At 46.1% G+C, this 12,693-nt stretch overlaps 1 protein-coding gene across 1 annotated transcript in view; it reads right to left on the bottom strand.

The window, feature by feature from the left end:
- Positions 1-4,462, bottom strand: part of Ppp3r1 (protein phosphatase 3 regulatory subunit B, alpha) — a 45,138-nt gene extending 40,676 nt beyond the window's left edge. The window contains exon 1 of the mRNA XM_075944396.1: positions 4,095-4,462. Coding sequence (XP_075800511.1) covers positions 4,095-4,097 — 3 coding nt within the window. The 5' untranslated portion in view covers positions 4,098-4,462. The remainder of the gene's footprint in view (positions 1-4,094) is intronic.
- Positions 4,463-12,693: the final 8,231 nt, after the last annotated feature.

Raw genomic sequence — 12,693 nt, 5'->3', positions numbered from 1 at the left:
CATCCTGCTTCCCTGTCTGTACTTCCTTCTTCCATATTGCTCACCCCTCTCATTGCTGACTGATTTTTAGCTGGCTTCTGTATATCACAGCCTGACACAATTTTTAAAGATCGTTTTTTAATTATGTATACAATGTTCCGCCTGCATGTATGCTTGAGCACCAGAAGAAGGTACTAGATCTCATTACACTCACTACAGGTGGTCGTGAGCCACAACGTGCTTGCTGGGAATTGAACTCATGACCTCTGGAAGGGCAGCCAGGGCTCTTGACCTCTGAGCCAACTCCCCAACCCCCACTTAATGCATTTTTTAAGTTTCTCATCCTCGATGGGACGTACTGAGAGGAGACACTGTCTCCTCCAAACTTGACTCAATTTTAACTCTATTGACAATAAAACAGATTCACAAATACACAGTTTGTGAAAAGGGAAACGTTAAGTAAAAAGCTAAAAATGACTGAGAAATAAATCTCCTTGAAACTTAAAATTGCCTTAAAACTTATGACAATGCTCATATGCATATCCACAACAAAATCCACAATACTGATTTTGTTTATGTGTATGGTGGGGTGGGAGCTGCACTGCCGGTCCAAAGACAAATTTCAGGTATCAGTTCTCTCGCACCATGTCAGTGTGAGATCTAACTCACATCATTAAGCTTGGGAGGACAGCACCTGTACCCACTGGGATGCAGATAACACCCAAACAACCTGAACGTAGGAAAACTTCTGAGGGGCTCTGTCCTCACAGATCTTATAATACATCTAACCTACATTGTTCTCGATGCTTAACAGTTTTAAATTCAAATAGAATGAAGGCAGGGATAGACTGACTAGTGGAGGACGTGGGGTTAGCTATAGCCCAACTGCCTGCAACTTGCTAGGTAGACCAGTCTGACCTCAAATTAACATCAGCCTGACTCTGGCTTCCAAGAGCTGGGCTAAAAGGTGTGTGCCACCAAGCCAGGCTGAAATGGACTGCTTTTAAAGCAGCAAACAAAGCACTTGTTGGAAATGAGCCTTAAGAGGGCTGGGGACAGTCAGTAGGCACACAAGCTAGGGGCCTGAATTCTGATCTCCTAGAACTCTTAACAGAACACACATCTAATGCTGGTGTTGGGGACACAGAGACAGGAGTCCCTGGAACTCACTGGCCACACAGACCAATCAGGAAGCTCCAGGCTCAGTGAGAGAGCCTGTCTGGAGGGGGTGGGGGGGGGGATAAGGGGCACCTGAGGAAGGTACCCAAAATCCACCTCTGGCTCCACAACCATGTGAATGGGCACGTGTGCACAAGCAAGCACACACACAAAATTCCACAGCAAATTCAGAACTTTGACTTGCTAATTTGATCAGTGATAACAAATTAAAGCTATAAAAACTATTCTGAAAACGTAACAATTCCATGGCACCCACTAAGACTTATAGAGATTTTCTGAAGGAGGTTCCACCTGGGATACTAACCAGATTACTGTGAAGCCCAACATATTTTCAGTTAGTCAGTGTTCCATATGGCCAAATCAAGTTACCTACGTGGTCTTGTTTTTTCCAAACCAATACTATGAGGATCCCAGGAAGACAGGCCTAGTGAGGGCAGAACTGGATGGAGAACAAGGCAAATGGGAATCGGGAAAAGTTTCAAAGGGAGCTGAAAAGACCAGGGAAATAATGACCTGAAACTATTACAAAGCGCATCTGAAAATTATGCAAACAGCTCGGAAACAGAGAGAGGCACAAAAAAATAAGGAACTTAGGAGTCAGTGGGTTGACGGGACAGCTGGGGTAAAGAACAAGTAACACACAGAGGCCTAAATTTAATCTGCAGTACCAGCAATACAAGTTAAAATAAAAAATTTTTTAAAAAATGAAAGAGCTGGAGACACATGCGCTTGCAGAGAAACTGGGTTTGGTTCCCAGCACCATGTGGGAAACCACTACTGGGCGTATCTCAGAATCCAGGGGGGGTGGATCTGGCAGCCTCTTCTGGCCTCCTATGACACCTGTCCTCTAGCACACATACCCTTCTTCCCACATATGCACAGTTAAAATTAAAAATATTTTTTAAAAAAAAAATCACCGCAGCGCCCAATGATCTGCAAATAAATGTGCACAAAGTTCTATTATGCCCCCAAAGTCCTAGGGTGAGGTGGTTCACTCCTTTACCTGCTTAAGGTATCTGGCCGGCCCCCAAGTCATGTTGTATTTCTTAGCTTCAGTTACTCTGTTGCTATAAAATATCCCAATCTGGCAGGCTAATCGATGCTACAAAGTATAAACCACACAACCGCCTTAAGGTGTCCATTTGAAGTATGGGCGTCAGAAGGGAAGAGAAACAACTGGGCCTTCCGATCTGCTACTCTGCCATACGGTGATGGTATACAACTCAAGAGACAAGAATTCTGAAGCAGGCAAACCATGAACTGCAGGTCAGCCTAGGCTACAGAAAGAAATACAGACTCAAACCAATATATATATATATATATATATATATATATATATATATATATATATATATATATATATATATATATATAAAGAGAAATTCCTAACTTCAAACTACGACAACTGTATTATGAACAGATATGATCTAAGTGTCCTATAAGAGTCCAGAAAAGCCTAAGTTTTGTAACCTTCAAAGACCCAAGTCATCTAAACAGCTTCCCAAATTAAAAAAAAAATTACTCTACATACCCAAATACCAGTCATTGAAGCTGCTCTTAACATGGGTCTTAACGATGCCAATAAGCCCTACACGTTAAATAAAAGCTGGCCCTTACTTGACTATCTTAACTTCAGTTTTTCTCATCTCGACCCCCTAACTGATTTTCAAGGGCAATAAACAATCTCTTCTTTGACCCGCATTTGAATCATTTAAATCTTACATAAAAGGGACCATATTGCACAATTAAAAGGGGCAAGAGCCCCCAAGTCAGTCTGAAATGCTTTTAAGTATTCAAAGACTTTTACACAAAGTGTTACAATCCAATGCCGTGTTTGGATAACTGACACGTTCGTGCAGTGCGGCTACGTTCTTCAGCGAACACAATTCTTGATTGCAAAGAGGAAACAAGGGCCAAGCGGAGCTACAGAACCAGTAAGGTAACAAGCTAAAGGCGTCATAGATTTCTTGGCTGTGGGTGACAGGCAGGAGGCACACCCCTAGCGTCAGCCAGAAACAGTACATGGTGAATTCCACCTAGGGATTAAGGTGAAAGTAAGCAAAGGAAAATTGAAATCGCTGTGGTTCGAAAACGACTGCCCCAAGCACCGGACGAACAAAGGTAACAAAATTAAAAAAAAAAAACACTAAGAAGGCATTAACAGTATAAGTATTTCTCTAGGGCCGAGATGCTCCGTGTCTCAACGAATATACACGCTGGCCCTTTCAGGTCCACCAACGCAGAGAAAAGCAGCCGCGAAAGAAAGCCCCCTAAGTTGCATAGAGCAGCGAGATAAATACGAAAACGAACGAAGGCAAGAAAGTGGAAGGATTCCTGCCAAGGCTCATTGCTGGAAAATGCAGAGTGAGTGGGAGGAAGCACAACTCTGGAGAAGTGGGTCTTACATAAAGCGCCATTTGCCGCACACTATCATTTGCACAGGATTTCAGAACTCCCAACCTGGAAACCGAAATCTGGGGGTGGAAAGTGGGCTCCACGTGGAGGAGGAGAAGGAGGGGGCAGACCCACGGCGCAGGGGTTCAGCAAAGGCCGAGCGAGACGGTGGGTCGGGGTTGAGCGGAGGCCCACAGGCTTAAGAGCCCGGGGGCGGAGGCGCTGTTGGCGATCGGAGGCCCGGGGGCGGCGAGGATCGGGGCGCTCGGAGGCCTCCGTCCGGGTCGCCGGAGGGTGGGGGTGGCAAGGCTCGGGGCGCGGAGACGTCCAGCGCTTGCAGGGGGCGGGGGCGCGCGGAGGCCCGGAGACGAGCCGGAGCTGGGGGGCTTGCAAAGGCCTTGCCGTTTGCAGAGGCCCGGGAGCGCGCAGGGCCCGGGGGCGCACAGGCGGCCGTGGACCTCGAATCCGGCATCCGCAGTTCTTTTCTCCCGAGAAGAACGCGCCGGGCCCTCCCTCGCCCGACCCGGGAGCCCAGGTCTCACCATCTTGCTCGGCGGGCGGCGCTGGCGGCGGGCGGCGGCTGTGGGTTCCGCGGGACGCGGCGACGGCGGCTGGCTGTCCGGCGCCGGCTGGGGTGCAACGGGGCCTGGACCCGGAGCGAGGCGGGCGGAGTCCGGGCTGGAGAAGCGTCGGAGGGTGGAGAGGGTTGCAGCCTCACGCTCGCACACGGACGGCCCCGACTCGCTGCAGCGGCTCGCTGCTGACCGCAACCTCAAGGCACGGAACAGGGCGCGCAGAGGGCGGAGCGAGCGCGGGGCGGGGCGGGGCGGAGCTTGCGGGAGGCCGACATCCGGGAACCCGCTCCCGGCCGTGCCCACGCTCTCCAACCGGAGTGCGCCCAGAGCGGCGCGCTACCCCCCACCCCACCCCAGCGCCTGCTGCGTACGGTGCGCCGGGGCGGAGGCAGACGTCTTGACGTCGGCAGAGGCGCGCTTCCTGTGATGCGACTGGCGGAGGGCGGGCGGTAGGAAGGCTCCTGGGAGGAGGAAATGGAACGGTTAGCTGGACCTGGTACGGAATTGCGCCTCTCTTTTGGCTACTATGGCACTATGGCGAGGCACGGGCAAGACCGCACTGTAGAGTCAGGCGCGCCGAGGAGAAAGTAGGATAAGCAAAGCTAGCTGCAGCTTGAGCTTTGGGGAGCTGCGGACGAGTAGAGGGGTTGCTTCCCACTCCACCCGCAGGCGACCCTCCAGCTGGTGCAGAAGCCTTTACGAGATTGCCCACTTAAATCCATATAGTAGTGAGGGTATCTCTGTAATGGTGGCAGTTACCTTACTGTAAGAAGTAAGACTGCTGTAGGTGCCGGGTGATGGTGGCACACGCCTTTAATCTCAGCACTTGGGAGACACAGGTAGGAGGATTTTTGTGAGTTCGAGGACAACCTGGTCTACAAAGCGAGTTCCAGGACAGCCAAGGTTACACAGAGAAACCCTGTCTCAGGAAACAAAGCAAAAAGACCACAGAAGGTAATGAAATCCACAGATAGAAGTTTAAAAACAAAAAGTTGGTAGGAGAGGTGTGATAAGGATAGCTAACATGTTTATGCTGCAATTATTTGTGATAGCCACTTTTTGGATGGTTAGAAACCTAAGGTCAGCCGCGCTGCAGTGACGCACGCCTTTAATCCCAGCACTCCAGAGGCAGACCCAGGCAGCTCTCTGTGAGTTCGAGGCCAGCCTGGTCTACAGAGTGAGTGGCGGGGCGAGCGGGGTGGGGGTGACAGAAAAAAGAAAACTAAAAACCTAAGGTAAGAGCCAGGCAGTGGTGACGCACACCTTTAATCCCAGTGGTTGTACTCTTAACTCCTTCATCTTCTGTAAAAATAGTTGGTTAGTTTTGTTTTGCTTTTTAAACTTTGCTCTACATTGTACGAGCAGCTTTCAACTCCATTTTGAGGATGGGAAATGCCTGCACCAGGGTGCACACATGAACACAGCATGGAGTAGAAAGATTGCCATCTTATGAATTTATAAGGGCAAATTGAAACTGTAACAGTACATGAGATTGTTACAATCATATCAGGAAACCAGGTAGAACTTATTGGACATATCAAACCAAGAAAAGAGTGTAACTTCCTCACCTGGACTCTAAAGAGACAGATATGCCACGAATCTGTCATCTGATCATTCTGGGGGCTGGAACTGACAGGCAAAGGACTCTGACTGTCCCTGAGGTTTCCACTCAGCTGAGGCACCACTGTTGATCCGGTTTACTCAACCCCAGCTGCCCACCTTCTAGTCTCCCATCTGGACCATCCATCCATTCCTTCATCCCAGCCAAGATCCCACTCTTTGTCCTCTACATCTGAACTCACTCCTAGAGCTTCTTATTTAAACAATGGCACTCCCAACAGCTGGCTCCAACATCTTTCCTAAAGCTCAGGCGTTTATTTTAGCATCAAAACAAACTACATTTCTGTCATACCAATAAAACCTTCTGAACTCTGTTGTTGCCCACTTCTCTTTGCAGACATACTGTAATAGATATAGATATAGATATATTTATTGTATGATCTGAGAGTAGATTAGATTAGAAGATAAGCCTCAGTCAGGATTACCAGGGAAAACATGAACATTTAGCAAATAGCTGTCATTGAAACTACAAAACTCTGAATTTTTGCTATTCAATAAATGAAGATCTTGTGAAAAGACAAATGTTTTTGTCTATGTTTCTGGCATAGGACACTCATGACACTTAGCATTCCGACAGTAGCAGGTTTGGCAGCACTTGAGGAAGTACCTCTCTGTCATAATCAGCTTGGACCTCATCTCCCGTGGCTCCGGTGACACTAACTTGAAGGAGAAAAAGTATCACAATTGTCCTTCCTCAATATTTGAATCTGAAAGGGAGAAAAAATGGAGGTAGGGTTTTTTTGAGATTCCTTACGGGAAGGTTATTTCTTCCTGTTATAGTATGGGTATTTTATAGATTTATGGTTTTTTTAGTTATTTTAATCCACTCTGTTACGTGATTTTTTTAAAATGTTTTTATTATTACTGTGATGTAGAAAGAATGGGACCTGAGTTGACCTCTGGCCCTGGGTGGAGGCATGAGAGGCCGAACAGCCATGGGATTACTATCTACCTTATAACGAACAAAGGTTTGCTTATATTGAACAAAGACATGCTATTGTTCCCTTCTGTAAGAGTTAATCAGATAGGTAGTGAGCTACTTGGGCACAAAAAAAAAAAATGCCCCTTGGGAAGCTGCCTGCTTCAGCAACTTTAAAAAACATGATTCACCTGGAAAATGTGTTAGTTACAAGGACAGGAGGTAGAAATAGGAAATGTAGTTTAGGGTAAGAGGACCCCAAAATTAACAATTTTTTCCCTCCGTTAAATTTCAGAATATCCTTGGCCCTGTCCTAGCTGGAGGTCAGAAATACCAGAAGTACTTCTGGGCTCCAAATCCCCAGTCTAGTCCTTAAATAGTATTAGGGTTGCCCCTATTATGGGGGTGGCTATAGCCATGGAGGTATTTGAATCTTTGGATCCCTCTGCCATTTCTCTGGTAACACAAGAAAGATAAACATCGGATTTGTCCCTTCTTGAGGCCAGACCAAAAGAACAGAACGTCTTGAGCCTTGAGTGGAGACATGACATTCTGATCTGCTCTGAAGATTAGAACATTTCATACTGTTATCTCTTTACTTAGTGAATCAATTCGGGCCTGCCAAACCTGGCCAAGAAACCATCCCTCAAGAAAGCTGGTTAACTTAAAACCATGCTAATGAGATAGAAAGAGTAATTACTCCCTAAATGAAATAATGCACTTTTTATTCCCAGAACCCCTACTTGAAGGAGTCCCTTATGGGGCTGCCACCTTGCAGCTCTGAAAAGCATAATGTAGTCATACCAAAGAGTTCCACAATAGCCCTGACTGGGGTATAACAAAGGTTTATGTATTTGGGGATAAACTCATAGTAAGAGTAGTGATCCGCTGTCTTCTGCATGCGCAGGGAACTGGAACCCAACCCAGCAGCAAAGAGAGCTGTGCACACTTTTTCTCTGCCTTAATAGTACATGAGACCACGCCCAAAGTGGGCCGCTATCTTAAAGGCTATTGGCTGAAGGAGTTCCCACAGCAGCATAATTTTTCCTGTTTCTTATTTTCTATCTCTTTCAGACACTGGCCAAAGCCTACTCACAATTTCTCTTGCACTTGGGGATTTCTTTCTAAGAAGCTACCCTCCTTTTGCCATGTGGCTGCTTGCTGACCTAACTCAAAAGGCCAGACTGTCTTCCTTCTCTCTAGCTCCCCTCTTTGTGGTGGCTTGGATGAGGATGCCCCTCATAGGTTCATATATTTGAATGCTTAGGGAGCAGCACTATTTGTTAAAGTATGTGAGACCTCATTGGAAGAAGTTTGCCACTGGGAGTGGGCTTTGAGATTTCAAAAGCCCAAGCCACATAGGGTCTAGGGGCTCACTGCGATTGAAGGGCAATCACAGAACCTGAGTGGGTCTGAGCTAGGCCCTCTGTATATACATTCTGATGTTTAGTTTGGTGTTTACATAGGACTCCTAACAGAGGGAGTGGGGGCATTTCTGACTCCTTTGCCCGCTCTTGGGACCCTTTTCCTCTTACTGGGTTGCCTTGTCCAGCCTTTATATGAGGGTTTGTGCCTTGTCTTATTGTAACTTGATTTGTATCTCTGGGAAGCCTGCTCTTTTTCTGAGAGGAAACAGAGGAGGAGTGGACCTGGAGGAGAGAGGAGGGGAGGGGCATGGAGGAATGGAGGGGAGGTAAACTGATGTCAAGATGTAATGTATAAGAGAAGAATTTAAAAAAAAAAAAAGCCGAAACCAATTCCAGTCTCTCACTTCCTGCTGCCCGTGGATCCAGATGTAGAACTCTCAGCTTCCTCTCCAGCACTGTCTGCCTGCGTGCTATGCTTCGTACCTGATGATAATGGACTGAACCTCTAAAGCTATAAATAAATCCTAGTTAAATGCCTTCTTTTTTAAGAGCTGCTGTGGTCATGGTGTCTCTTCACAGCAATAGAGCACTGACCAAGACAGAAGTTAATACTAGGAGCGGGGTATTGCTGTGGTAAGCCTGACCGTGCTGCTTGCTGGCAAAATATGCACTTTAGGACTTTGGACAAAAAAAAGCAGTTGAATGTTTTAAGCAAGGCTGACTGGGTCATTCCAGTAGGAATGTAGAAGATAGTGGTACTGTGAGCGGTGTGGATTATGATGGACTGGCTCAAGAGAGTTTGGAGGAGAAAAATATTAGTAAGTAATCTAGAGATCATTCTTCTGATGTTTTGGTGAAATAGAAAATGTGACTGTTTCATGCCCTTGTTCCAAAATAAAAAAAAAAAATCTGCCTGAGACTAAATTGAAGTGTTTTGGATTAATGACACTAGCGGAGGAGGTTTCAAGACAACCTAGTATTGACTCTGTCATGTAGCTATTAGTGGCCAATCTTATCCAAATCTATAATGAAAAGGAGTAAGTTGAGCAAGAAAAATTACAAAATATACAGTTTGAGGAGAAAGGGGGCACCAGAAGTGTAATGGAGCTAAGTGCAGTGCTCAAAGAGATAAAAATTTAAAGAAAAGCCTGATGCTAAATGGAATAAAGGGAGTGGTGACTTCGGGGCAAGACCCCACCCAGGCAAACTTTCAATTTGTTAAAAAGAATTATATAAAAACTTAAGCAGTAAAGGAAACCAACATCTGGTGCAAATATATTTGAATCAGGGACCAAATTCCAGCTCCAGTAAGCAAAAGAACCTCGCAGCTTCAGTCACGTGGTTCTGACTTTACTGTTAAGGATACACGAAAGCAGCTATCAAATATCCCTACACAACTAAGCAGAGCTGCTGAGGCCAGATGTGCGCCAGGGGTGTTCCTGCATGAAGGCTCAGGGAGGCCATTGCATGAAGCTATGACGCTGAAGCCTGGATATCGTTGGAGAACCCAAGATGCTGGAGATGCCAGAGTCATAGGATACCTGCCAAGGACCTGCTAACACCGGTAGGGAAACAGCCCAAGAGAGGGAAGTGTGTGGCAGCCAATAAAGATGAAAGGAGTTGGAGATCTGAAGAGAGCCCTGACATCAAACACCGAGATGCAGAGTCTGGAGCTTGCCCAGCTGATTCTGGACTTGCTTTGGTCCAGTATTTCCTCACTATGCTCCCTTTTCTCACGTTTGTCATGGTAATGTATGCCCTGTGCCATTGTATGTTGGAAGTATGTGATCTGTTTTTCATTTTGATTTGACAGGGGATTATAGTTAAGTGATTGCCTTGAGTCACAGAAGAGACTGTGAGCTCTAAACTTTTCAACAATGTTGAAACTGTTACAGACTATGGGGGCTTTCGATGTCAGACTGGATGAGTTTTTATCTACAAGCCTCTGTGAGTCAGGGAATGGAATGTAGTGGTTTGAATAAGAATTGTCCCCACAGGCTCATAGATTTGAATGCTTAGGGGCTGGAACTATTTGTTGGAGTAAATATGAACCTGTTGGAGGAAGTGTGTCACTAGGGGTGGGCTTTGAGGTTTCAGAAGCCCAACCCAGGAACAAAGGATCTTTCTCTTCCTGCTGCCTGTGGAACTATTGCCACCAGTAACTCCAGCTCCATGCACTCTGCATATACATACACATACTACTGCTACTACTAATAATAATAATAACAAAGAAAATCTAAAGAAAATGGATGGGAGAACTAATGAGTACTTCAATGCATCAAATCCCCATCTTCTGTGTAGTTGCTTATAGCCCTTCACAGCTAAATTTGCCCACTCACTCGGAAATTAACCTTTTTCTTCTATCTCCCTTCCTCAAACAAACAGCCCAAACTCCCAACGTGCTTGCCCTGACTCTCCAAGTATTCTTTTTTTACTCTCTCTGAAAATTACCCTCCCTCATATCCCACACTTTTCCTCCCCTCCACCTCCCTTCCCAGCAGGGCATGCTTGCTTTCTTTGCCTTCTAAACTGAACTTTCTCTCTTGGCACCTCTACATCCCCCTCCTCCCCAAAACTGGCTAGAACTCCAGCTTGGATACACTGTTGCTTCTTTCTCTTAAGCTCCATTAAAATTGCCTTTGAGTTTCCTTCTAATTTTTTATAGTAGTGTGTTGTCATAATTTTTTATGTGTATGTGTGTGTAATGTATTGTGTACAATGTGTGTGTGTGTGTGTGTGTGTGTGTGTGTGCATGCGGCAGTGCACATATGGAGGTTGAAGAATAACCTTGGGTATTGGCCCTTGTTTGAGACAGGGTTTCCCTCTTGTTGATTGACATTGCACAGGCCAGGCTAGCCTACAAGCTTCCAGGGATCCCCCTGTAATGATCTGTTCTGTCCTTTTAAGAAACAAGCTGTGCCCACTCCCTCCCCGTCTGCTGAGGCAGGCAGATCTTCCTTCCTTGCAGCCTGAGTCTCTTCCTTTTTTCATCTCCCTCTGGAAGCCTCTCCCCACTTCTCTCCTCTCTCTCTCTCTCTCTCTCTCTCTCTCTCTCTCTCTCTCTCTCTCTCTCTCTCTCTCTCTGCCCCTCTCTCTGCTTCTCCTTTTTCCCCTCCCCGTCCATAACCCACTGAATAAATATCCAGCCTCACTCTCATGCTGTGCCTATCCATGTCTGTGTCTCTCGCCCTCTGCCTGGGACCAGCCGCCTTCAGAAACCTGCAGCATGGTCTCATGGCCAGCTGCCTGATGCAGCCACTCGGGAACATGCAGCTTTTTAAATTAATCCATTACACCCCCCTCTCTGAATCCCACCTCACTGTAGATCAGGCGAAATTTGAACTCACATCTTTGGGTTTGTTCAGCAAGTACTTTATCTATACTGAGCCACCTCCAGGCCCATTCTCAAATCCTCTTATCCACAAGACTATTACCATGCAAAGGGGACAGTATGTTCCCCAGTGACAATTTTAAAGCAGTCTATTAACATTGCTTTTATGAAAATTTTTATCATTTTTTTGTTCTAAGCTTCTATGTGCGATATCAGCAGGGGCACAGAGGGAGGCATGGCTCCGCTCTGCCAAGACCTAACGGTAGTCTACTTAATGGTTCCTAATTCCTCTGCTGGCTTCCCGCTTGTTCACCACTTGTATTCCCTTCGCTTTGGGTATGCTGCATAAAATGCAGGCCTGCAACCAATAGAATCTCTGACACCGGAAGTGGTTATTTTGAACCCACTGGGAGATAAACCAAAAGTACATGTTTCAACTCAAGGCTTTCTCTCCATGGCAAAAACAAGTAACTGTGTTAGTAAGTATTCATTCTCCCCCTTCTCTTTCCATTAAGTTTTGGTGTGATGCTAAGGACACAGGCAAACCAAATGTTCCTGAAAAAGGCAAACATTTTAGTTGTGATGGTTAATGTTGACTACCAACTTGACAGTGTCTGGAATCACCTGGGCTATAAGCCCATGGGCACACCTATAGGGTATGATCAAGAATCAGCTAGCTTCTGGCCATGTCTGTGAGACCTGTCTTGGTTAGGGTAATTGAAATGGGAAGATGGACCCTAAAAAAAGAGCATCATCTCCTGGGCTTGTGTACTGGGCTGGATAAAGGAAAGGTACCTCGCTGACCACCAGCGCCCATCTCCCTCTGCTGCCTGACTGGGTGCCATGTGCCCAGCTGCTTCAAGCACCAAGGAGCTGGAAAGATAACTCAGCAGTTAAGACACTTGCTGCTCTCCCAGGGAACCGATACCCTCTTTGGCCTCCACGGGCAACAGACACACATGTGGTACACAAACATACATGCAGACAAAACTCTTGGTTTTTGTTGTTGTTTTGTTTTGTTTTTGGAGACAGGGTTTCTCTGTAGCTTTGGAACCTGTTCTAGAACTCACTTTGTAGACCAGGCTGGTCTTGAATTTAAAGAGATTCAATGGCCTCTGTCTCACAAGTGCTAGGATTAAAGGCCTGCACCACCACAGCCTGGCTGACAAAACTCTTATACATATAGAATAAACAAAAACTTTTCAAAAGTAAAAGATGACCGAAGCTCCTGATACCATTAAGAGAAGGAAGTTCCAGAATTTTGATTACTGTTGAGAAGAGGTGAGTTTGGATGCAAGTGAAGATTTAACATTCTGAGCTGAACATGTA

This window comes from Microtus pennsylvanicus, chromosome 12 (genome assembly GCF_037038515.1).
Source record: "Microtus pennsylvanicus isolate mMicPen1 chromosome 12, mMicPen1.hap1, whole genome shotgun sequence".
NCBI lineage: Eukaryota > Metazoa > Chordata > Mammalia > Rodentia > Cricetidae > Microtus > Microtus pennsylvanicus.
Note: the sequence above shows the minus strand (reverse complement) of the source record. Positions and strands in the feature narration are given on the sequence as shown.